The sequence below is a fragment of the Drosophila ananassae genome, chromosome 3R (assembly GCF_017639315.1).
Source record: "Drosophila ananassae strain 14024-0371.13 chromosome 3R, ASM1763931v2, whole genome shotgun sequence".
Taxonomy (NCBI): domain Eukaryota; kingdom Metazoa; phylum Arthropoda; class Insecta; order Diptera; family Drosophilidae; genus Drosophila; species Drosophila ananassae.
Genome location: NC_057930.1, coordinates 20,421,995 through 20,444,750, shown reverse-complemented (window position 1 = coordinate 20,444,750; position 22,756 = coordinate 20,421,995). Strand labels below are relative to the sequence as shown.

At 43.0% G+C, this 22,756-nt stretch overlaps 4 protein-coding genes and 1 long non-coding RNA gene across 5 annotated transcripts; 2 read left to right on the top strand and 3 right to left on the bottom strand.

Moving 5' to 3' along the window:
* Positions 1-250: 250 nt before the first annotated feature.
* On the bottom strand, positions 251-4,668 carry LOC6497308 (tubulin glycylase 3A). Its single transcript, XM_001962314.2, has 4 exons — positions 3,273-4,668; positions 1,958-2,025; positions 1,455-1,899; positions 251-1,395 (listed from the first exon to the last, which is right to left on the bottom strand). Exons 1-4 carry the CDS (start codon positions 4,636-4,638, stop codon positions 299-301), a joined length of 2,976 nt encoding a protein of 991 aa, XP_001962350.1. The 5' UTR covers positions 4,639-4,668; the 3' UTR covers positions 251-298.
* Positions 4,669-7,078: 2,410 nt separating this feature from the next.
* LOC6498233 (serine/threonine-protein kinase meng-po) lies at positions 7,079-21,408 on the top strand. Its single transcript, XM_001962318.4, has 2 exons — positions 7,079-7,659; positions 19,227-21,408. Exons 1-2 carry the CDS (start codon positions 7,647-7,649, stop codon positions 20,585-20,587), a joined length of 1,374 nt encoding a protein of 457 aa, XP_001962354.2. The 5' UTR covers positions 7,079-7,646; the 3' UTR covers positions 20,588-21,408.
* On the top strand, positions 9,140-9,794 carry LOC6498232 (E3 ubiquitin-protein ligase KCMF1). Its single transcript, XM_001962315.4, has 2 exons — positions 9,140-9,288; positions 9,351-9,794. The coding sequence occupies exons 1-2, from the start codon at positions 9,275-9,277 to the stop codon at positions 9,712-9,714; spliced, it is 378 nt and encodes a 125-aa protein (XP_001962351.2). The 5' UTR covers positions 9,140-9,274; the 3' UTR covers positions 9,715-9,794.
* Positions 9,824-10,765, bottom strand: LOC6497307. Its single transcript, XM_001962316.4, has 2 exons — positions 10,356-10,765; positions 9,824-10,295 (listed from the first exon to the last, which is right to left on the bottom strand). Exons 1-2 carry the CDS (start codon positions 10,694-10,696, stop codon positions 9,887-9,889), a joined length of 750 nt encoding a protein of 249 aa, XP_001962352.1. The 5' UTR covers positions 10,697-10,765; the 3' UTR covers positions 9,824-9,886.
* LOC123257451 lies at positions 14,998-16,595 on the bottom strand. The gene is made up of 3 exons (XR_006507536.1): positions 16,500-16,595; positions 15,958-16,444; positions 14,998-15,802 (listed from the first exon to the last, which is right to left on the bottom strand). It is a non-coding gene; the product is annotated as an uncharacterized LOC123257451 (long non-coding RNA).
* Positions 21,409-22,756: the final 1,348 nt, after the last annotated feature.

Sequence of the window (22,756 nt, the reverse complement as noted above, 5' to 3'; positions counted from 1 at the left end):
TTGTCGTTTTTTTTTCAACATATGCTTAGCTAAGAACCACGATTACATTTTATAATATTGTACATTTTTTAGTTCGGTAATTAACATTTATTTATGTAACTATGTAACTGCATTTTAAAAGCCTTTCCTGGCATTTCAATTGAAACATTATTAGAATATTACATTGATTTGATTAGAAAAACGTGGGGTAACAGTAGATAAAATATTTAATTGAAATAAAATTAAAAATGTCACTGGAAAAAAGAAGCAAGAATATTATGAAAACTCTTAAAAGATTACAATCAAGAAAATCGCGTTGTTACCCAACCGGAAGAGGGGGTGTTGGAACTGTCAGCGTTGAACTGTTTAGTTTGTTCGCAAGTGCCGTACGGGGACTCATCATTTCAGCCTGGGAGAGCTGCAGCTCACTGGTGGCCTGCTTCAGGGCCGCCACGATGGGTTCTCCCCGATGCAGGGCCTGCACAGAGATGCTGATAGGCAGACGGGGTCCATTTGACTTCCTGCCGAAGGTCCTGCCTATGGCGTGCATGCTGGCCGTGCTCTCCATCTCAGACTTTGTGCGAACGAACCGCCGAGTAGGTAGTCCTGGTGCCGGCAGGGGGAGTCCTTTACAGCGTGTGGTGGAGCTTGTGGAGACGGCTGTCGTGGCTGTGATATTGCGGAGACTGCGCCACTTCCTTTCACTTATGACCGGAGCCGTTGCTGCCTCCGGTCGCGAATCCTGGATAGACTCATTTCCGCCGGCTGTGTAGTTCTTTATAAGAATCTTGAACTTCTTTTCGCTGCTCTCTACAGGATTCGTGGAGGTGAGCCGGGGTCCGCAGCTACGTTGTCGCTTGGGTGGCAGTGCCGTACTAGGGATTGGCTCACCGGGAACTGATCCCGCCGTATTCCGTTTATGAGAGGCACTAAGCAACTGGGTGATGGAGCGACCAGCCTGCTTCAGCAAATAGGGACAGGCGGAGCCGGTGGCCATAGACGGGGACTTTTGAAGCTGTGCCTGATGCGGCTGCAGTTGCTGCGTGGATTGCTGCTGACTGCTGAGGCTGCTGCGACTGCTACTCAGAGGCTCCACCATGTACTTCTCCATGTATTCGGTGGCGTTGAACGTGGGCATGGCCCGGTGTATCCGAGACATGCTGGTCGCCGGATGCAGAATGGCCGATCGCTGCCGATATACGCTGCTCGTGGCCAGGGAGCGTTCCCTGCGCTGCTGCTGGTAATAATAATGGTGGTGGCCATGTCCACTGCTGTGGTTCACCTTCTGGATCATCTGCTTGCCCTTCACGTACAGGTTGAGGCCCATGTAGGCGGGTGTAGGTGGAACCACCTGGCGGTAAGCCAGTTCAAAGTTTCCCATGTCCGCTTTGGGATCCGTACGCCGATCAATAACAACTGACATAAAAAATATCATCAGTGAGCTTTAAATTATATATATTTTTAGGAAAACTAACCCTTGACCACGTCCTCCAGGCACTGGGGGCACATGCGTGCCGTCACACTCGTCGTGGCCCCCAGATCCGGACTGGAATTGATCTCGATCAGCCACGGATAGAAATTCTCACAGATCATGAAGTCGGCGCCAAATAGCTCGAACGTGTTGGGTCGCCGGTCCATGTTCTCCTGGGAGGCCAACATGCAACCCACGATGGCTTTGCGCATTCCGGGGAAGATCCGCTCCAGCCACATGTTGTGCTTTCCGATCTGGCGCAGGTACGCCTGGAAGGAGTAGCAGTCCCACATATTCTCACTGGGAAGCCGCTTGTCCCGCTTTCCGTTGGTATACTTCTTCTGGATCGCATAGTTGGTCAGATGCACTGATTCGTGGTGGTTGCTCAAGCTGTACTCCTGGGAGCTAAAGCGCAGATAGCTCTCCCTATAGAACCAAACTACCAAGGGCTGTGGAAAGTAAGATAAGCATTAAGGTTTCTTTTTGGATAGGTTTTAATTAACTCACCTGTGTATTGGTAATAAGGAACCACTGACGTATGTCGAACTTTGTTTGGAAAAGGATCAACGGACGTTCTGAAAAGGCATATCAAAAGGCATATTACTTTAAAATCCAATTATAAACTTTAAAGTTAAAGTATTGTCCTTTTGTTTATGTGGGCAACTGTCAATAATTTTAATAATTAGAGGCATCACTTAAAAAAGAAAGAAAAGCAAAAAGCATTATCTTTGAATGCCATGTCGTGCTGGTTAGTTTTAATTATAATTTAATCCACCTTTTACCAAAAAAAAAAACTGTTTTTTTAAGCAACCAAAAAAAGCCACAGTAGAACCAGAAATTTAATTAAAATGCTATCGCTCTAATTGACTTTATACGAACTCAATGAAAAGTACATGTGCATATTGACAAACTAAATGGCCCTTAAAGGCTTTTTAGGTTAAACGAACAATCAATTTTACATACACCTGTTGCTTTACCCGAATAAACAACATCACGTGTACTCCTTTATTAGATTTTCTCATCATTTTCAATCTGGACTACTTTTTCATAACTGCATAAGCCACTTTACTGAAAATACGAAAAGGCCCGCCCATAAATCAAATGGGCTTCGGCCCAAAAAAGGACACGTGTGCACATATTGGAATCGGAAATTTAATAAAAACTGCTTTCGACGTTATTGCCTCCATATGAGTTCATTTGCAATTACATTTCCATATTGACAAACTGGGGACTGCCTCATAAAACGGATTTTCAGGCTGAAATTAAAATCAATAGTCCTGCTACGGTCCCCGGCCAACCTGTTGCATCGGGGGCCAACATCGGGGCAGACAGAAACCGTAAAACAAATTATGATTGCTGCCAGAAAACGAGCACGACTACGACAGTCACAGTAGCACCAACCCAAAAGCAATGATTGCGTTTTTAGGCCAAATATTTATGCACTCTCTCCGTAGGCATGGGATCAAAGGCAAAGACTCTGCCAGGATATACGTGCGTGCATGTAAGCACCACAACTGACGTTTCCAGTTCCCCCGAAAAACAGGGAGCCTACAACTTTGAGAAGGAGCTACATAGTACCACAACTTTGGCACCGGCCTGATTTACGACCTAGTTTCCGTGTTTTTGTTTATTTCGTTTACTTGCCAAGTACTGTGTACTTTTCTGGGCCTGCACTCAAGATGCCTTATCCGGAATCGATTGAAAATTGTTTAACTTTGAGGGAAAATTTAAAATAAGGGAAGTCCTCTTTTTAAAATACTTTTCGCAACTAAATAACCAAAAACTTTGTGTTTTTTTAAAATTATAAAATGATTCTACTCACCTATGTACTTCTGAACAACGTAGCGACTTTTTGAAGCTATTGACGGATTGACGACACCCAGAATTTTCTTCAGATTGTCCATGAGAAGGATGCCTCGTCCACGGCACTTGTTAGCCGGTTTGACTATCCACAGATTCTGGTATCCGTCCAGGCTGTACTGGGGCCAGTGGATCTTCATTTTATCGATCAGGGAGAGGCAGCTCTTCACCATTGGATCCAGCCGCTGGCCGTCGTGCTGCACCCGTCCATCCTCGTTGACCAGGAGCTGGTGCTGGAAGAGAAAGGCGTCCCAGTCGTGCTCCCAAATCTTAGGCGGGTCTTCAAAGTCGATGTCATTGTGCTGGCAGCTGTCCAGGTACTCCACCAGGCGCTTGTAGGCAAAGTCTATCGCGGAGTAAGGTATCTTACCGCCGGCGGAGAACACGGAATCGATGCCCTGCTTGTGGTATTTGCAGAGCATGGCCCGCAGGAAGGCCACACAGGCCGTCAACTTGAAGTTGTCGATGAACTCGCCCAGCTCCTCCGGACTCCACACATTGTAGCAGCGCGGGAAGTACATTTCGGCAGTTCCTTCCTCGAAGAACCAATGAAAGTCGCGCAGCTGATTGCACAATCCCTCTTTGGAGGTGAATGGGGCGCGGTGGAACTTGTTTATGGTCATCCCGGGATTTTTGGCCTGATCTATGTAGTCGCACTTCTCCTTCCGGTTTGTCCACAGAAAATCCACTGGCATGTGCTCCAGGAAACGCGACATGATGTTGCGTTCGCATTTCTGTACATACTGACGTCGGGTTTCTCCGGCTTTCCGCTTGGGCAGCCTCTGGGTGAGATCCTCGTAGGTCATCTGGCCCGCTGGCATCACCTTCCGGTGCACGTCCAGCTTCTCCACCCATCCGCGCGCCAGCAGAGCGTTCCGGACCGAATTGAAGCAGCCACGGATTGTGAAAATCTTGTTTTGCTTGGCCGCCTCCTGGGCCTTCCGGCGCAGCTCGTTCATCCGGTCGGTGGTGATCCAGGTGCGTCGGGCTACATAGTTGGTAGGAGCGCCCAATGGCGTAGTCTTTGCTGTCGGCGGTGGCTTTGTGGGCAGGTTCTCCTTGTTTTCTGGCAGTGTTATATGGACAGGAGCCTCCTTCTCCGGCGGCGCTATCTTCACAGGAGTCTCGCCCTGGGTGGGAGTAAGCTCGATCAGTGGAACTGTGAGCGGAGCAGCTCCTCTGCTGGCCGGTGTGGGCGGTGGTGCCGCCGGAGGCGTGGCTGGTTTCTTGGCAAGCGTGGCACTGGCGCACTTGGGCACCTGCCCCCTGCCTCCCGCCTGCTCGTGCACCTTGCTGCCATGCGGCTCACTACTGGGACGCGTCTGCATGGCGGAAGCGCTCGCTCCAAGCCTCGCCAGCCGACTGAATTTCGCGCCTCTGGGCCACTGGGTGAATGGGTGAACGGGTTGTTAATTTGCCGAGCTGCCTGGCAACCAAATGGGCCAGAAATAAGTTCACAAGTTCACTTCGGCAACGACTCTATTAATAGTATCATGCTCAACTTGGTCGCTTCCTTGGGTTAGCCTTTGCCTTTAGGCCTGCTCCAAACACGCTCAGATACAGATACAAATAAAATGGGAGATACATAGATACATTCAAAGGACCTGTATTTGTGTCAGAGTTTAAGAGCATAGTTTTTGCACTTTTCACGTTGGGTTAGGTCGAATGACGATGGATATTTGGCGCCTGCTTCCTGCCGATGTTCGATGACATAAATATGACCTACAAAATGTTTTCTTTAACAATAGATGAGTTATGTTTTGAGAAAAACTAAATATCAAGGTATTTTATGACTATTTATATAATACAATTTAGGTAAGAGTATCTTGAACAGATTTCTTTCATCAAAGTACTAAATATAGTATTTGATAAATATAAAACTTGATACCTTTAAGCAGTATATTAAGGACTTTCAAAAAAGGCAAGTGCATAAAAAACATAACAAATGTAAAGTAATACCTTTGATATAACGACCTGTCCCAGTGTAGAGCACTTTCAGATACCCAGACCCCAAACAAAACATATGCTCTTTGGAGCCGGAGAATCCTCGTCATGTGCCATAGAGACTCCGCTTTAAATGGTGTTTTAGCACGATACTTGTTTGTTTTCTCAGGTTCCTAGCGGGTTGGATATCGTCGTCATCCTGACGTTGTTCCACGTTCCACGTTTTGGTGTTGCTATTGCTGACGGTGTTGGTGTCATTGCTGACGTTGTCGTCACGGGGCGGAAAAGCTTACTGTGGAACCAGAGACTCGGAGAGCGGTGGGAGGTGGTGCGGTAATCCGGTTGATGGATGTACTCCTGCCTGCCACGGCTGTCTTGTCTCTGCAATTTGTGCAATTTTCGCAATGGCGAGGAAAAGGAAACTTTTCAATTATTTGGAAAATAATCAAGTTAACTGCCACCACAATGAGAGCGAGGGGGCTGAGCGATTGCTTTGTTATGCGGCCATACCTTATGGGGGTAAGCCTTACGTCAGTGCCATGTGCCGTGTGGCTAGGGGCTGAGATGCGCCAGGATCTACCGCCCGGTCTTGTCTCCTCGTTTGTGGGGTATCTGGTTCAAGGACAATTTAGCCGCAAAACTTGATTCGTAGCGGTTTTTAGCACGAGTTGGCCGGAGTTGCGGAAAAGTTGTGTTTGTGGGACGCCCAGGACACGGCACATGGCATACGGCAACACCTTCGCCGAGATCCCGGGGTTCCGGTTCCTTCGGCGTCCTTGCGTGCCGACAATGTTGAAACCGCCTCTGCCTTACACTGTCTTTGTCTCTTTTATTTACATTTTATTAAAAATTGCTTGGTATTTAGCCTCCCACAGCTCCCACAGACAGTTGTTCTGGCAACTGGGGCGGTAATTAATTTCGTTTGAATGGCGAGGATGTGCGGGCACGGTGGTTCTCGGATGGGTTTATGGCCTGGTAATTTGAGGTAATGCGCCAGATTAAGTTTATTTGCTGTAGAGGCGGTGCCGCCTAAGGAGTTTACTTGATCGGGGTCAGGAAGTTTGATATGAGATGAAAGTGATAGGCTTGAATTGTGCGCTTTGAATGGACTACTTTTATTTCTTTATTTGGCGAGTCAAGCAGAAGGCTAAAAACATATATATTTTGGGCTTAAATGAATGTTTAAAACAATAAGATTTAATAAATGGGACAGTCTTTACGGGATTACAAAATTATAATATAATTATTAGACCTTTGAAAGACCTACAGGTCGTATACTTAATTTTTCTTATAAAGGCTTTATGATTCATGAGCCTAAAAAAACTAAAATAAAGATATCCCTATTAAAAAATAATATTTTTTTCGTAAAAAAAGATTTTTAAAGAATAATATATATTTAAAAGCCTTATTAATTATTTTCTATAGTTCATTTCCTTAACCCCATTAAGTAGGCAATATTTTTTGGTATCCTGCTAAATTGTAGTTGAATGAAAAAAAACAAAGGAACAAAAAACATAAAACAAAAACTTTAATTTGTAAATGCCTTTAACTTGATTGAATCCGCACCTGGTAAAGTTAAAGAACTTTCCCCAGGATGCATTGAACTCTAATCGGCTTCCAAGAAGTAAAATTACAACAAAAATGTGTAGTGCCAGGGGGCCGCCGACGAAAGCTTTTCCCTCCCACTTGAAGAAGCTTTTCTCCAATATGGAAAACCGAGAGAAGAAGAGCGAAAGTGAGAGAAAGCGAATCGGGCCGAAGTCGAAGGCGACGACGATGGCGAGGGCGATGGCGACGGCGAATGCCTTCGGTTATCCATGCAAATATAAAACCGTTGTGTCTGGGAAGCGCGAAATCATTCATAACGGAACATTTCTGACGTTTGGATGTGAAGTGCCGTGATTTAGTTGATTCGTTGATTTCTGTCGCGTCTTTCGCTGCTTGTGTTTGGTGTGTTATATTGTATTGCTATTATTCTTTGGCTGCCTACCACTCTACTACGCCTCTACTTAGTATCTGTTCGTGAAAATATTAAGAAAACAGAAGAATATTGAAACAAAAAAAGAAAAACACCTCAAGTATTCCCATTCATCTTGTTCTGCCGCCAACTAATTTCTAATTGTGAAGCAACCTTGAAATTTCGACCGCACGCTGGAAATTGCAAAACAATAACAAAGCCACATAAATATATTGTTTACCGTAAACTAGTCAATTATTAGCGAATTTTCATAATTGCAATGTGACTGCCTAAGTGTGATCGCAGCTTTGTTGAAGTTTCGGTTTTTGCGAAGAAGAATCAATCTGGGAGTGAGGATTTTTATTCATTCACATACTTTTGGAGACTACGGATCGTATTTTGGATTACTCATCGAAGGGAAATAAACTATCAAAAATGGGCACTATCGGTAAATAAATGATAAAGAAACACATAACATAATTTTCTTAAAATACATCTAAAATGAAAGGCCCGAGACTGTAATATCCTTTATTATCCTCTTATGGGTAGTAATTTGCAAATGTTACTCAAACAATTGCACAATATCCATTCTTTGATTACATGTCATCCTATCCAATCTACTCCAACTTTTGTTGGCTTAGGCCGGCTCCACATTCGACCCTATATATTTATGTAAATAATCCCTTGGATCCCCCGGCTGAGATTCTTTACAAATAGACAGGATGCGGGGCCCCAGTCAACGCCCTGCCATTTGCCATCCTGCTGAGCTCTGTTGCTTGCTTTTCAATTATCCTGGCTAAAAATAGCCATCCGAGAAGCACGAACACACCCACACGAAGAGAGCAATCAACCCATGGAATACTGCTTGGACTGCTTTCAACACCAACCAGCCCAACAAAAAATATAAAAAAAAACATGGAAAAGAACAGAAAATAAGAACAAGCGACAAATGACAACGACGTCATTATCATAAACATGGTCTGCTCGGCTCGGCCCGCTAAAATCCTACGAATTTTGTTTATCCAAAATGTATAAAATAAATAAATCGCGGGCGGCGTGGCGGGGCCAGCGGCTGGGGATAGACCCTACACTCATAATCGAATGACGCACGAGATTCTAATTTTCTCTATACATAATAATAGCGTGGCAGTGCTGATGGGTCTACCACCGTCCGCCAGGTTGTTTGTCCAGCTTTATATCCTTGAGCCTAGCCGGGCCGGAGTGGCATGTCCTTTTGGGGTGCGCCCAACTTGTCTGTGCCACCACGGTCACAAATGCCACAAATGCGCTCTGATTGCCATATAGCCGGGTACAGACCCGGGCACTTCTGCCTCAATGAGTTCATTGTGTGGCCCCGACCGACACGTTGGTTGCATACACAAGTGCCACCTCCGGCGGCGGATCATCATCAGAGGGTTTGCCTTTTTGAATGCCATTCCATGAATGTGGTCGTATCTGGCCGCATTAAACACGCTTGACATGCTCCACATAGAATCCTGCTGGCGTTTGCCAAAAAGTTCAGAGGTGAATAAAACCACAGTAAACTGAAACAAGTAACCAAATATTCAGCAAGAAAGTCTCATCATTTCGTAAAGGTCAAAGTGGCAATATATTTAAGGCGAAGAACTTATGTTGTCAAATTGTTTAAAAGAAAGACTGAAATATTTAAATATTCTATTATATATTTATAATTATATAGATTTAATATTCCTCACTAAATAAAAATAAAATGGTTTCGATTGTTTAGAAATTATGAATATTTACTTCAAAAATGATTTGTTTCTTGTTTATACAATATTTATTGCGGCTGTTAGCCAAAAATTATTGAAAGAAATATGTTTTTCCCAAAATTCAAGGCTAGGATGGTAACTCAAACATTATTAGTAATCATTATTTGTAAATAATGATCGCATACTGATCGTTTCTAATGCATTTAATGTTTTAATAATCACTGCTTCATTGGAATATCGTTTAAACTTCGTATATCCCATGAGTCTGACATTGGAAGATCACACAGAGAAGACTGAAAATATTCGAAACAAGAAAAAACAAAACAACCAAAAATGGAAAGCGATAAGTAATTAACTAATATACCCTATTCCCTAAGACTCCCTATCCTTATCCATGCATGGGACACAGAAGCGAGGCGCAGTGCCACATGGGTTTCACCTGCAACGGATGTCAGCGCAGGAATTTTCCGGGCCGTCGGTTCCATTGCCTGGCCTGCTTCGAGGAGTTCAACCTGTGCAACGGCTGCTATGCCCTCGATGTGACCACCGAGGACCACAAGTTCGATCATGCGATGCACTGCATCCTCACACCGGCCAGCATGGCCTTGTTCTACACCAAGGACGAGCTGCGGCGCGGCAAGCTCCCAGTGCTAATCCGCTGTCCCTACTGCAAGATAAACAATTTCAATTTGGAGGAGTTCGAACAGCATCTGAAGGAGCTGCATCCCGATGCAGATCCCGGCCTGCTGACCTGTTACAAGATGAATGCCTAGGGGGAGGAGTGGGTCGAGCCATTTCAATAAAGTCAATTATGTGGCAGCACGAAATCTTCTAAGGTTTCGCCCCAAACTAATATTAACTTGGCTTAGTGTGGGCAATTAGTTCAAGTGGTGTTATCGCCGAGGGGCTTCTGTTTATTTTTGTAGAGTAATAATTGGCGACTGACTAGATTCGACTGACATACTTCAAATTTTTGATGTTTTGGTGTGAACACTTCAGTTTCAAAATGGGGCAGGTTTGCCGCGGCAGCAGGCAGTTGCAGTATACGAAGCGCACATTCAGATACTCGTCGAACTCCTCGCACATGGCTTCGTTTTGGAGCATCTCCCGGTAGTCCTCGACGCTCTCCAGGTTGACAGGATCCAGCTGATGCATGTAGCACTTCAGTTTCAACACCATGGCATGGAAGTAGTTGAAGATGTCAACGACCATTATCTTGTGGTACTGAATGCTTCGGTGGCTCTTATCACCCAAGATGAAGGGCGTCGACTGGGTCTTGTCAAGACTATCGTAGACGTCGTAGAATTCCTTGCACTCTACCAATATCTTTAACACGGCTTTCTTCAATTTGTTACTAAGGATTAGGGTTGGGTATTAGGATTAGGAAGGTATTAGGGATGTTAGAAAAACCTACTTGGAGGCGCGGATAACTTCCAGCTTCTCCTCGTACTCATTCACGATGGCCTCCTCGGTCGACAGGGTGTAGACCTCCGGATAACGACAGCCCTGCTCGGAACTGATCAGGATCAGATACCGCTGGGTCAGAAGCCATATCCGTTCGATTAGTATCCGCTGGGCCTTCATTTCGCAGATGAAAATTTTGTAGTACTCCCGAAATCGGTTCTCCAGATTCAAGAGCAGCCTCAGGATTTCGGCCTCCTTCTCGTAGTGCTCCTTCAGGCGGAGCGACAAGTGCGGCTCTTCCATCTTGCTGTCCGATCTGCGATCCTGTTTAGCTTCCCCTTTTTGATCCATTTCGAGTGTGTTCGACTGTGTGTGTTTCGTGTGTATTATGAGTGTTATGAACCGAACGAACCAGACTGCTGCAGTCAAGGCTAAGTTGATGTGTTTCGATCCAGGGGGTCTTTATGGCGAACCGATTCTTCCCATCACATCTAATTCGCATCTCTCTCGTCGGGGGCCAATTAGATCTCCGAGGCTAAAATAATTTATTGGCCAACACGGGAAAAATGATCGCAGCATTGATTAAGCATCTCTTCTAATTAAACTCAGATAAAAATCAATTGGTACTTACGCAACCATCATTTTTCACAGAAATCGATTTAAAATAGATTTGTCTGCAGAACACAAATCACGAATACGTCATGTTGGACGTAAAAAAAAGAAATCATCCTCTCGATCGGTGCAAAGCATGTGATGATACAAAAATATTATATTAATATTCCAAGACCCAGAGCGACTCAAGCAAGAAATATACGATTTTGATTGATTCCATTTTTGAGCATTTTTCGGTTTCGGTTCTTGGGATGCATCGAAAACGGAAATTAAATTAGGCAAATTTAGCATCGCCACTGATGATTGCAAATTCGGTTGCATTTCTCGCATACATATAGTACGTGAATGTCTCATAGTTCTTATTCTAAGGCGTTATAATATTGTTTATTTTTGTAGTTTTGGAGCAGAAGCCTTATCGCTGAAGTGCGAAGTAAAATTTTCCGAAACAGGCAGTCAATTTTTATGCACGTTCCCAAAAAGAGAAATATATTTATTGGGGTAATTTGAACTCGCCCAGAAATCACTGCTACAAATACATATTTTCCAAACTCACAATACTGGAATAGAGACAATAAAACAATAGACACAGAATGTATTCACACCCCGTGTGTAAAGTGCACGCACATGAAGGCGCCTTAATTGAAAAAATCTGTTGAAAATATTCCATAAATATTTTATATACGGTTCTTAAATTTAATTGTTGAATGAGAAGCGCGGAAATATCTCAAGCGATACATTCAACTGCAATTTGAGACGAAAGGAATATAAACAACAACTAAAACTTTATTTTATTTAAACAACTTTTTTATGTCTTTTGCATAAATCCACAGTCTGACATGAAGCTTTCTTCTACCCAAATGAGACATTAAAAACTGCTTCAAAAAGATATAAAAAATTGAAACTAAAATATCCATTGGCAGAGCACACTTTGCACATTGTGGCTTAACTTTGTTTATGAATTGCCCCCAGCGGCACACGCTGCGTATACGCGATGTCTTCTTTCTGGTGTAATGTGTTTAGGCTATTTTGGACCAGACAAGTGTTCCTTGCGTGTGCTCAAGATGTGTTTTCTCAACACCGATCGGCTAATGGGCTCCTCGCCTTTCCCTTTCCCATTTAAAATGATTTCTTTCCTCCGACTCTTGTGGTTCTGCGGGATGTTTTCAATTGTAGCGCTTTCGCTGGGCTATTTTATGTAATTATTTCTCAAAATTTATGTTCGTATTTTGATAGTATTGGGACGATTAATAGGAAGGTGCAATGAACCTCTTGAGGGCACTAATTGCATACAGGGTATGTGTTCTTAGCCATTTCTTAGCCAAATAAAAGACCAATTTCCTCAGCTGTAATATTAAATATAAAATATTATTAAAAGCTAATTTAAACAAGTCATAACTCAATTTCTGTGAGCCAAGTACATTAATAAACTATATAAGTACACCCAAAAATAGACTGAAACGGGAGGAATAATACGCTGTCATGAACATTTTTAGTTTTCATAAATAATATGCATAGTAAGACTATGAATTTCTAGTTTTCAGTAGCAAGAAATAAAGAGATCTTTAGTGGAAAACAATGAGTTTACAAGGGAGGCCTCTATTGTGGGTCTATGATATTAGACTTGATAGATTTTTAAGTCCTTAACAGACATCAACTTTTGACCAAAATGTCTGCTCTAATTTAAATTAAATTTTTTTATTCGTTTAATAATGAAATACATAGATAAAGAGAAGCCGCCCGCCCCAGTTCGGTTTGGTTTATTTCATTCCGATTTGATCTCCTGCTGTCCGTTTTCATGCCTCCAATTTTTTCGCTTTCTACGCGTTGAGCCGTGGGACAAGGTCGTGCCGTCGTCTGTCGGGGCGCGAAATATTTTGGCTAACCAGAAGATAAAATATATAAGTATTCCCCGCCAAAGATATAGACCTGTGTGTGTGGGGCAGACTGCACAGGTCTCTGTGCTCCGTGCGTTTGTGACGCGCTCTTTGCCATTGACACGCAATAATAGTATGTACTTAAAAATTGTAAGAACCCATAAAGCCTCATAAGAACTCACAGCCCAAATGTAAGGCAGCATAAATTTCAACAATTAAACAAAATTCAAAATTTTAATTTATTAAATTTTAAATAAACAGAAGCAAATACTTAAATTAGATATAAAGGCGAATGATTTGTTCTCGATTGACGGTGCTTTTGCAGAGGGGGCAGGCCGGGACTCCAGGGCCCAGAGCCTTGTTCAGACACTGATCGCAGAAGACGTGGCCACAGATGGTGCTAACCGGCTCCCTGGGAAGCTGAAGGCATATCGGGCACTTGTAGCTCTTGAAATCCACGCAAGGCTCGCAGACCATAACCGACTGGCTTTCGGTTGAAATATCCATGTCCTCATCGTCCCCAGTTAGATCGATTATTTCGATGGGCATCATGTTGCCGGCACGTCTATTTTTATTCTCCATTTGCTTTGATCTCCATGATAATATACTTTTTAAATGTGAAAACATTTCCAATGGAAGTACAGAGTTTGACACAAAATATAAGTCAGTCAGAAAACTATTACAGGTTTTAAACAGTAACTGAAATTGTTACTTTGTAGGACCTTCTGAAACACACTCAGTGGGAAAGAAAATAAAAATAAATAAATAATAAAAAAACACAGAGACACATCAACCAATACAAAAGTATAAAGAGAAAGCAAAGTGAAATGCGTGGGTTGGCTTTTCTCTGAGCTCCTGTATGGACGACCGATGCTGGGGAAAGCATTTTATATTAATTTGTGCGGATATACGTATGGAAATACGTCTGTAGTATTTAATAAATTATTAATTTTTGCTACGCCTTAGCCGCTCAAACATCACATGAATCGTCTATACGGCGGGGCCAATAAATGTTTATTATATAAATGAAAAATATTTTACGCAGACTGTGCAGATATTTGTGATCAAAAACGTAGCCCAGCATTTTGATTGAACATTTTTGTTAATTAATGTATCTTTTTAAAGGAATCGATTCCATCATGGTTTATTTTAAAATATTCTGCAAGAGAATAGATATTTTCATAATATGACAATCGAAGATTATGGGTTAAGTAATCAAGTGGTTTTGAGGTGAGGAAGTCAGTATTTACCAGTTATTCGTTAAAAAGTGGTCTAGACGCGGTCTCTTTGTTTATACTAGGTACACGTGATGATGATATTGCCATTGTGCTTTCTCCTGGGAGGCTTTTGTTTTTGTCTCGTCGCCGGAAAATAATCTTTTCACTTTCTTTTTTAAATTTCTCGGATGGGAGGATGGAAGTGGAATGACATTTTGTTTGTTTACCGAGTGTTTGGCTGTGATTATTAGTGGGAAGAACAAAAACAGAATGATTTAAAAGCCAAATATCCTAAATCGAATATCACTTGACCAAATGATTAATTTCCGTTTCCCAGACTACTGACTATTTCACTCAACGGATCTTAAAATTCTCACCATTCGGGCGCTCTTCCTTCCTCTAGTTGTTAGTGCAAATATTATTATTATCATTACTTACAATTATTTACGAGCGTTTTGAGTGTTCCGCGAACACTCACAATAGCCCCCAGCCACAAGACCGCATGAGAGAAATTAAACAGCAATTGTTTAACCCATTGCCGCCTCCACAATCCTCAAAATCTTTCTCAACGTATTTATTTTTACAAGTATTGAGCTCTCCACTGAGCACTTTAGTCCCGATCTGACCCCGTCGAATGGCACACTTAATTTATGGATTCTGGCAAGGAATATTGCCTTACCTTCGGCTGGGACAAACTATTCGGATATTATTTATGGGTTCGTCCTATCGGGCATTATTCATTTCTCAACATTTTTCCAACATTTTTTATCGGCGAGGCGACACTTGATAAATGATCTTACGTCGGCACTTGCCTTGACCTTACCTTCAGACTTGTCAGCTACATGAATTTTTTACACCGTATTCTCCGATTTTTTTTTCTGTCGTGCGTAATTACAAATTTCTTGTCGTTTCAGAGAGCTATTTTTACAAAAAAAATATATACCTACAGATATTATTTAAAATATAGGCGAGCCAATTGAATAGTATGTGCTGTAAAAGCGGAACTATTAAAATAAATTATGGAAATCGTGGCGTGGGCGTCAACCGTTGCCGCTCACTGTACACCTTTTCAAAAGCACCTACTCGGGTAGTGGCCTAAACACCTCTCGGCCGAGACCTCTCATTAGCCCGGCCCGAAGAGGCCGTCAAGTGGTCCTCAGGACGAAGGTCGCTTCTTGGGCATTTCGCCTTCGTCATCCTTCATCCTTGATCCTTAGAGGCACTTTTGAAACCCTTTCATTCTGGCCACCTGCCGGCTCGTGCTAGTCATGTGCGCAATTTTCCAAGAGCCCCGGGCTCCGGCTGGTGGCTTTTCTTCAAGAGTGCTGCCGTATATGAATATACCATAGGCCAAGAGGGATTGGAAGGGGACGGGACCAGACCCACGCCTCTTTTTCTATAAATATACTCCGTGGATCCGAAAGATAGGGAGATCAACTCAAACAAATCTAAACGCGTTTATAAATAAAAATAATAAAAAATAAACGCTTCTATCAGAAATGTTCTTTCACGTAGTCGGAGAATCTATAAAAAAAAAAGCTTAATATTTGTTCATTAAATTTATTCTTTTTGTGTACACTTAATATATAAGTATATGTGTATATAATTTTATTTCTTTTTGTTTATTATTGTTTTTGTTCTTAACTTTTGTTTGTGGGCGCAGCGGAAATTTTCTTTCAAGTCGTTAATTTTTATTGAATTGTTGTATAATATGTTATATTTTCCTCCTTCAAACAGTCAGTGAGTAATATGACCTAGAAAATTGGCAAACTCTTGTTAGAAAATAACGTAATTATTTACTACAAATTATAGGAAATATTAATATTAAAGTGTTCATACATTTTAGTTATTAATGCATCCCGGATAATGAAGAACGGAAATCGAAATTCATCAATTTATAATCACTTACAAAATCTTAAATTGTTTATCGGGTGTTGAGGTCTTGGCCATATACCATAACGTAGGTGCGCCCTTTTCAAGATCCAAACATAGAAAGTAGTGTTTTGAAATTGTAACAATACTTTTCTGACCCCAATTCGAGTGTTTTTTTGTAAACATTTCCATGGGAATCGTGGAACCACTCATGGAATCGAACTCCCAATACCCAGAAATCGAATGTGTATTTCGAGAGCAACGAATTGTCGTAGGTCCCTTAAACTCGTACGTCATTCTGCGTTTTCCAGTTGGCATAGGTCCTGAACATGGGCATCAAAGATTGGGGCAGTAAGTGCACAAGTTTCCACTGATTGGGCAATCAATTCGAATCAATTGCTTAAAACGTCCAAGGCGGGGGCCAAGCACTGGACAGACACAGGGTCGATGGTCTCCGGGCAACTGGACCCGGACAATTCATCATGGCCCGAACCACTCAGACGGGCCACTGGATGGCCGCTGATCTAAAAGTGTTTGCATTTTATTTTGTAATATTGAGAAACTTACATTACACATTACTCGGTGGAGACGCCGACGACGCCGACGGGGCTGCTGCAGAATCGCTGGCCTATAGCGGCAATATCGTGGAGGGTGTGCGAGTGTGTGTGGGATGGGCAGTCGCCGGGGTTGGGGGACTCTCTCTCTGTGTGCTTGTATGTGGCACGCCGACCGACAACGACTTGCCGATTGACGTCAGCAATGCCCCCAAAGTCGCGCACAGTGTCGGGCGGGTTGCCAAGCAGGCGGGAATCGGGACACGAATCGCTGTTGGAGCCCGGGCGACAAACGCGGGCGGAGAATGGCAGAAGGATGGCGGCTGGGGGGCACCGAAAGGGGAGTAGCCGAAACGTTCATTTTGTCAGTCAGTCATACAAGTGTTGGAGGCTGCCTGGCGCATCTGCTCTTTAGTCAAGGCGAGCGTATTGATTCTTTCTTCTTCCAAAGCTTAAAAAACAAGGGGGCATCTAAAGTAAAATCTTTTAAGGGGAAAGATTTAAAAGTTAATATAAATGTAATGAAAAATAAGCCACTTAGAATTCTTCAAAGTATTTCCTTCATTTCCTTAATGTTTCATTATAAAGTATTATTTAAAGGAATAAGTTCTATAAAATACTAAGACATCATTCTAGGGTATCCCCATGTCCAGCTATGACATCTGCCCAATATATGCTTTTCAGCTATCGTCGAAAGAATTTGTTTCCCTTTGACAGGGCGAGCTGCCTCCTGGCGCCTTTGTTGCAATTGCATTTCGCAATTTTCGCATTTGTTCTGGCCCGGTCGACTGTCCACCGCGGTGTTTGTTTATTTTGACTCACTGTTTACACGACTCCCATCAGCTGTTGCCCGTTGCCCGCCTCTGGCGGATAATTTCCACGGAAAAACTGGCTTCGATCTTAAATATAGACCACTGAAATGCATCTCTCAGAATGCCTGCTGACCCTTTTTGGCTCATTTGTTTGTTCTGCTATTTTTGGCATGCAAAGTGTTTTCGCGGCAAATGAGATTATCAAGATGAAATGGCCATAACGAATATCATTTGAATTGGATGAGTGGCACAAGGGGCAGACGGCTCTGAGAGGGAGCGGCTTTGGGGGCACGAAAGTGAAAGTTTTGATTTATGGCCACACGCAGGTCGCACGGGATTGGTACGTCCGTTTGATGGTTTTTAATGGTTTATAATTAGTTTCCCTTTTCTTCGGCGGGCTGTCGAGCAAAGCTCTCGCTTATTGGGGATCTCACTCCGGTTCGACACTGGGCCACATCTGGCCGCGAGCCAATTTACTTCTGGAACGGAAATAGACATTTTTCGGAAAAAAACTACTCAGGAGCAACTTGAACATTAGATTTACGGCCGGATATTTACCCTCCGAACTTGTACTCCTTAAGTAGCTGCTATATTGGGAGGTCAAGGGTCTCCAAGAATATTTTCTGCCCCCACTTAAGGCTTATTGCTGACGCAGGTGGTTGGAAAAGTGTCTCTTGGTAATGGAATAATAAATGAAGCGTTTATAAATACACGAATATAAAATATTTAAGGTATTGAACAAAATCAAATAGTATTCCTATACGAAACACTGTACATCGGCAAGTACTCGGCACTTGGCATTTTACAATTTCCCCAAAATGCATTTTCCGCATGCCTGAGTGTAAATTATTTTCCGCCCCTCCTCTGATAGTAATTTGTCTAAGCTACAAAATATTTCTCATGATATGTAGTTATTAATTCGCCGCCCCTCCAACCGCCCAGCGACACCTAATGAAATACGAGCATGAACAGCGATTTTGATCGTTCGTTATAGCCGCTTCGCATTTAATGTCAAAAACGAAAACAATTCTCGCGAAAATGGCCTGAATGGCGAGAAAATCGGGAAAATCACATCACGCCCTATAAATGTTTTTGCTTTAATTTGATTTGCTTTGCGTTGGTGCGATTTTCCAGTTAACGCATTCTATGTATATCTGGGCCGTGTCCCATACGACTGCAAATCAAATGAGTTTCTCGCGATTTCCCCCGACAACTATAAATGATATTGGACTGGGCACTACGCAGATTGCGGATACTGATTCCAAGAGACCAGGAATCAGTGACTAACTGCTGACGTCTTTGGTGAAGGAGACCATATATAACCCATGGAACCCGCCCCTCCGATCTACGCAAATAATCTGCACTAACTTTGTCACAGACAATTTGGCGACGACATCGCCGTCTATTTCTCCGTACGGAGCGTGGGCGTGGGCGAATCTTCGCACCCCCTCTCAGAGGGCTGTAAAACGCTTTTCAATGTTCTCCGCCGGCTGATAAATTAATAATTCGCCTGGTGGACAAAACAAATGGACACATAAAAGCACCAGAAGCACCACATCAAACGTTAATAATAAATCATAAATAACAAATTCATAAAAAAAGAGACCCAATTAAAAACGTTCGAGTGACACGATACACGGTGTGTCTGTAGTTTCAGAGATTCGCACAAAGGTGAAATTTTGGTTGCCAGGGGATATTCAAATGATGTTTCTGTGGTTTGTTATTATGTGTTTATTGGTTGTTAAAAAAGATTGAACACTTTCATTTTTAAAATTACCTCATTTTTATTTCGAGAAAGGATATAATTGCAATTGCTAGCCCATTCAAGTTTCAAGTTTGAGCTGATCCCCAAAAAATGTATCCTTCTCTTGTACGTTATATTTATTTTAATCACAGTCTAGAATTTCTCCTCTGACCTACTATTCTATTGCTCTTTGCAGAAAAAGGACGCTCATTCTCATTCAGGCTGCGCCGATCCTTCGGCGATGGTGGCAGTACCAACAGCCGCAACAGCAACAACAACAGCAGCACCTGCACCAACCACAATAACCAGAAGCGGTGCAGCACACCGCTGACACCCACCAGCACCAGCACCGGACGCCTAGAGGTTCCGGGTGCCGCCTCCGTCAGCCGTCGGAGCAGCATCTACAAGAAACCGGACAAGAACGACGGCGGCCAGATCCACTTGATTCCGGACGTCGATCTGCCGTTGATGACATTTGCCGATCAGTACAACATTGAGAAGACCCTGGCGGAGGGATGCTTTGCCAAGATCCTGCTGTGCCGGCACAGGCCCACCAACACCCTGGTGGTGCTGAAGGCAGTCCACGCCGAGCTGACCACGATCAAAGAGTTCCAGAAGGAGTTCCACTACAACTACGAGCTCTCGCACCACCACCACATCCTCAGCGCCTACGCGGTGGCCTTCCAGACGATGGATTACTTCGTGTTCGCCATGGAGCACGCCCCCTACGGCGACTTGGCCTCCAACATTGGGCCAAACGGACTCCACGAGAATGCCTGCAAGCTGATCTCGGAGCAGCTCAGCTCGGCCCTGGGCTTTATGCACTCGAAGAATCTGGTCCATCGGGACTTGAAAATCGAGAACATCCTGGTCTTCACGCCGGACTTTACGCGGGTGAAGTTGTGCGACTTCGGGGCCACCACCAAGAAGGGTCTGCTGGTGCACAAGGTGAAGCATACGTGGACCAGTTGTGTCCCGCCGGAGCAGCTGGAACTGATCAAGAACGAGCGCTTCCAGTGCCTGCCAGTCAGCGATTCTTGGCAGTTTGGCATCCTGCTGTACAACATCCTTACCGGCAACCCACCATGGCAGTCGGCTGACTGGGTCAAGGATCAATCCTATGCCAACTTTATGAAGTACGAACAGCGCAAGACTACCAAGGTACCGGACAACTTCCGGAGGTTCTCGCCGCGCCTGATGCGCTGCTTCCGAAAGTATCTCAGCCACGACCCGGAGGATCGTTGCAAGATCACCGAGGTGGCCAAGTACATGAAGGACCGCTGGGTGGAGTGCCGCATCTCCACGTCCAAGTCCGCCACCCTCATCTCGCCCACCAACCACGACCAGGACTCGTGCATCTATCTCAACCAGCGGGAGGGAAGGCTCTCCGGGGACGAGAACAAGCTTCGCTTCAAGCGGATGATGTCCACCTACGGCCTGGACATTCCAATTGACCAGGCCATGGTACGGCGGCGGGTCTGGGATTGGCTCTCCACGTGCGACGCCAACTTTGATCCGGAGGTGGAGAGTCTGCACGCCCTGGACATGATGCATTAGACCCACAAGGTTTGGCCGATTCCGTTTAATTTTGGCAAAGAACTCTTAAGTGTAAGGAGAATCCTTTGAAGATTGGGTTCTATTTAAGAATGGTATCTCTCTTTTTTTTTTGCCAAATTAGCTACATAAGGATGATAATGAAATATCCTAGACAGGAACTGTTTGAATTTGTGGATCTATGAGATCATTTTGTAGAGCAGAGAAGCAACTTCTCAAAAGGTTTTCTTTCTGTTGTTCTGCGAGTGCAAAAGCCCAGAACTGAATTAATTATTTAAAATAGATGGAATTTGTTACGATAAGTAGTAAGAATTTGTATGTTAATGAGTCCCTTTAGAGAAAAAAAAGAAAAATTAAACCAAAAAGAACACGTCAAACGGATAACTTTCCACTAGTGTTACCTTTCTAGTCTTCCGCTACGATGATTTTTCTATACATGTACTCTGTATGTATGTAGTTTTATGGTTACCTACTATAATGTGTGATTTCGAGTTACTTATTTTACGTGTACGAGATACCAACTAATGCAATTATATAGTCCATAGTAATAAATCAACACTAAGTACCGCCAATGGCGCATACACGACCAATTATTAGACGTTTAAGTTTTGTTGTATAATGGATAGTCTATGTATTTATTAATCTTTAGTTTTATTAAATCGATGTGTAGAAGCCCATTATCTCGTAGGTGTTGATCTACAATTTTGTAAATACTATTTAATTGCATACGACTTTTACAATATATACATACACATATGTATTTGCGAGTTTATATATCCTATGTATACCTTAAAAAATGGTGAAAATACAGAACCGTAAACTGAGTTCAGTCGGAAGTGTTTTTGTTCCATGGAAGTCTATCGTAGTATCCAGTTCCGCTCCCACACACGTCCATAAAACAGAAGATCGGGTAAACAAAACGATTCAATTCTACATAAAAGATTTGCAGAATAATCTCCTCAACAACATGGATAAGCTTTGAACATGATCGTAAATATTTATTATTTAAATTAATATTTATTATTGTTTAGATTCTGGTGATGGCTTTGCCCGCACACCATCCAACTGGTGTTTCGCTAATTATATTCTGTTGTTCTCGAAGGTCGGGAAGATGATGGTTTTCTCTTGTTTATGGCGTCGATGTTGAATGTCACGGGTAAATGGAAGCAATGTACACATCACTCCTCCGTCTCGTAGTTGTTTGCAGTGGACAGGATGTGACGCCTCTGCCGTAATGCTGTCTCTAATAAACAAGCGCTAAGGTTAATTCAACAAAGGTGAGGTGGTGGGCGGACTCATTGTTTGCACTGCAATGCCATAAAGTAAAATTAAATAATTCTGCCGGCCGCCATCCACCGTCTGCCGTGAATCAAATGCCAATCCGATCAATACCCGGTGTGATTGATTACTGGTCGATGTTAACCTTTAATTAATGTAAGCACTTGGGGTCAATGTCGTTTCACCTTGACTTTGTTCCATAAAAAAACTCAAGCCTAAGACAATTTTTTACGAGGCGCATGCCAGCACTTAAACCATTTTTATGGCCACGAACCGGGCGTTTTATAATTTTGGCTAGACAAAGAATGTGAAAGTTTTATTTATACCACCTGAGGATGAAATTATTCTCAACATATTTTAAAAGTTAGCAGGATGTGGTTATAGCCGGAAGATTTTAATTAAATTTTTTGTAGGAATATTATGAAAATTTGCCTAGCTATTTGGCAATAAGCAAAAATTAAATTAAACTAATGGACACAGGAATAAAACTGTGAATCACGAAACGATTGGTAATAAATATCTCAAAACTAGGAAACGATATATACTATATTGTATTCCATAGAGAATTCGGCTGTCCACGTGAATGCTGAGAAAATAACTAAATTGGTCGGATGATCATAAATAACAGTGGCCATGTGATCTGCATAGTTGGATGCCACGCGCATCAGAGCCGTGAACTGAAAACAGGAGTAAGGGGATTCCTGCAGTTGGCTTAACGAGTTCAAAGCGGCCTCTAGGACGAGGCGATCGTTTATGGATCAATAAATATACAATTTATCCCATTTAATTAGTTGTTATTGGTGTAAAACTGTCCGAATATCAAAACATGTTGTGCCGCGCGCATAAATTCGTTCCAATCGTACCGAAAATAGGATTTTACGATCCCTCCGTCAA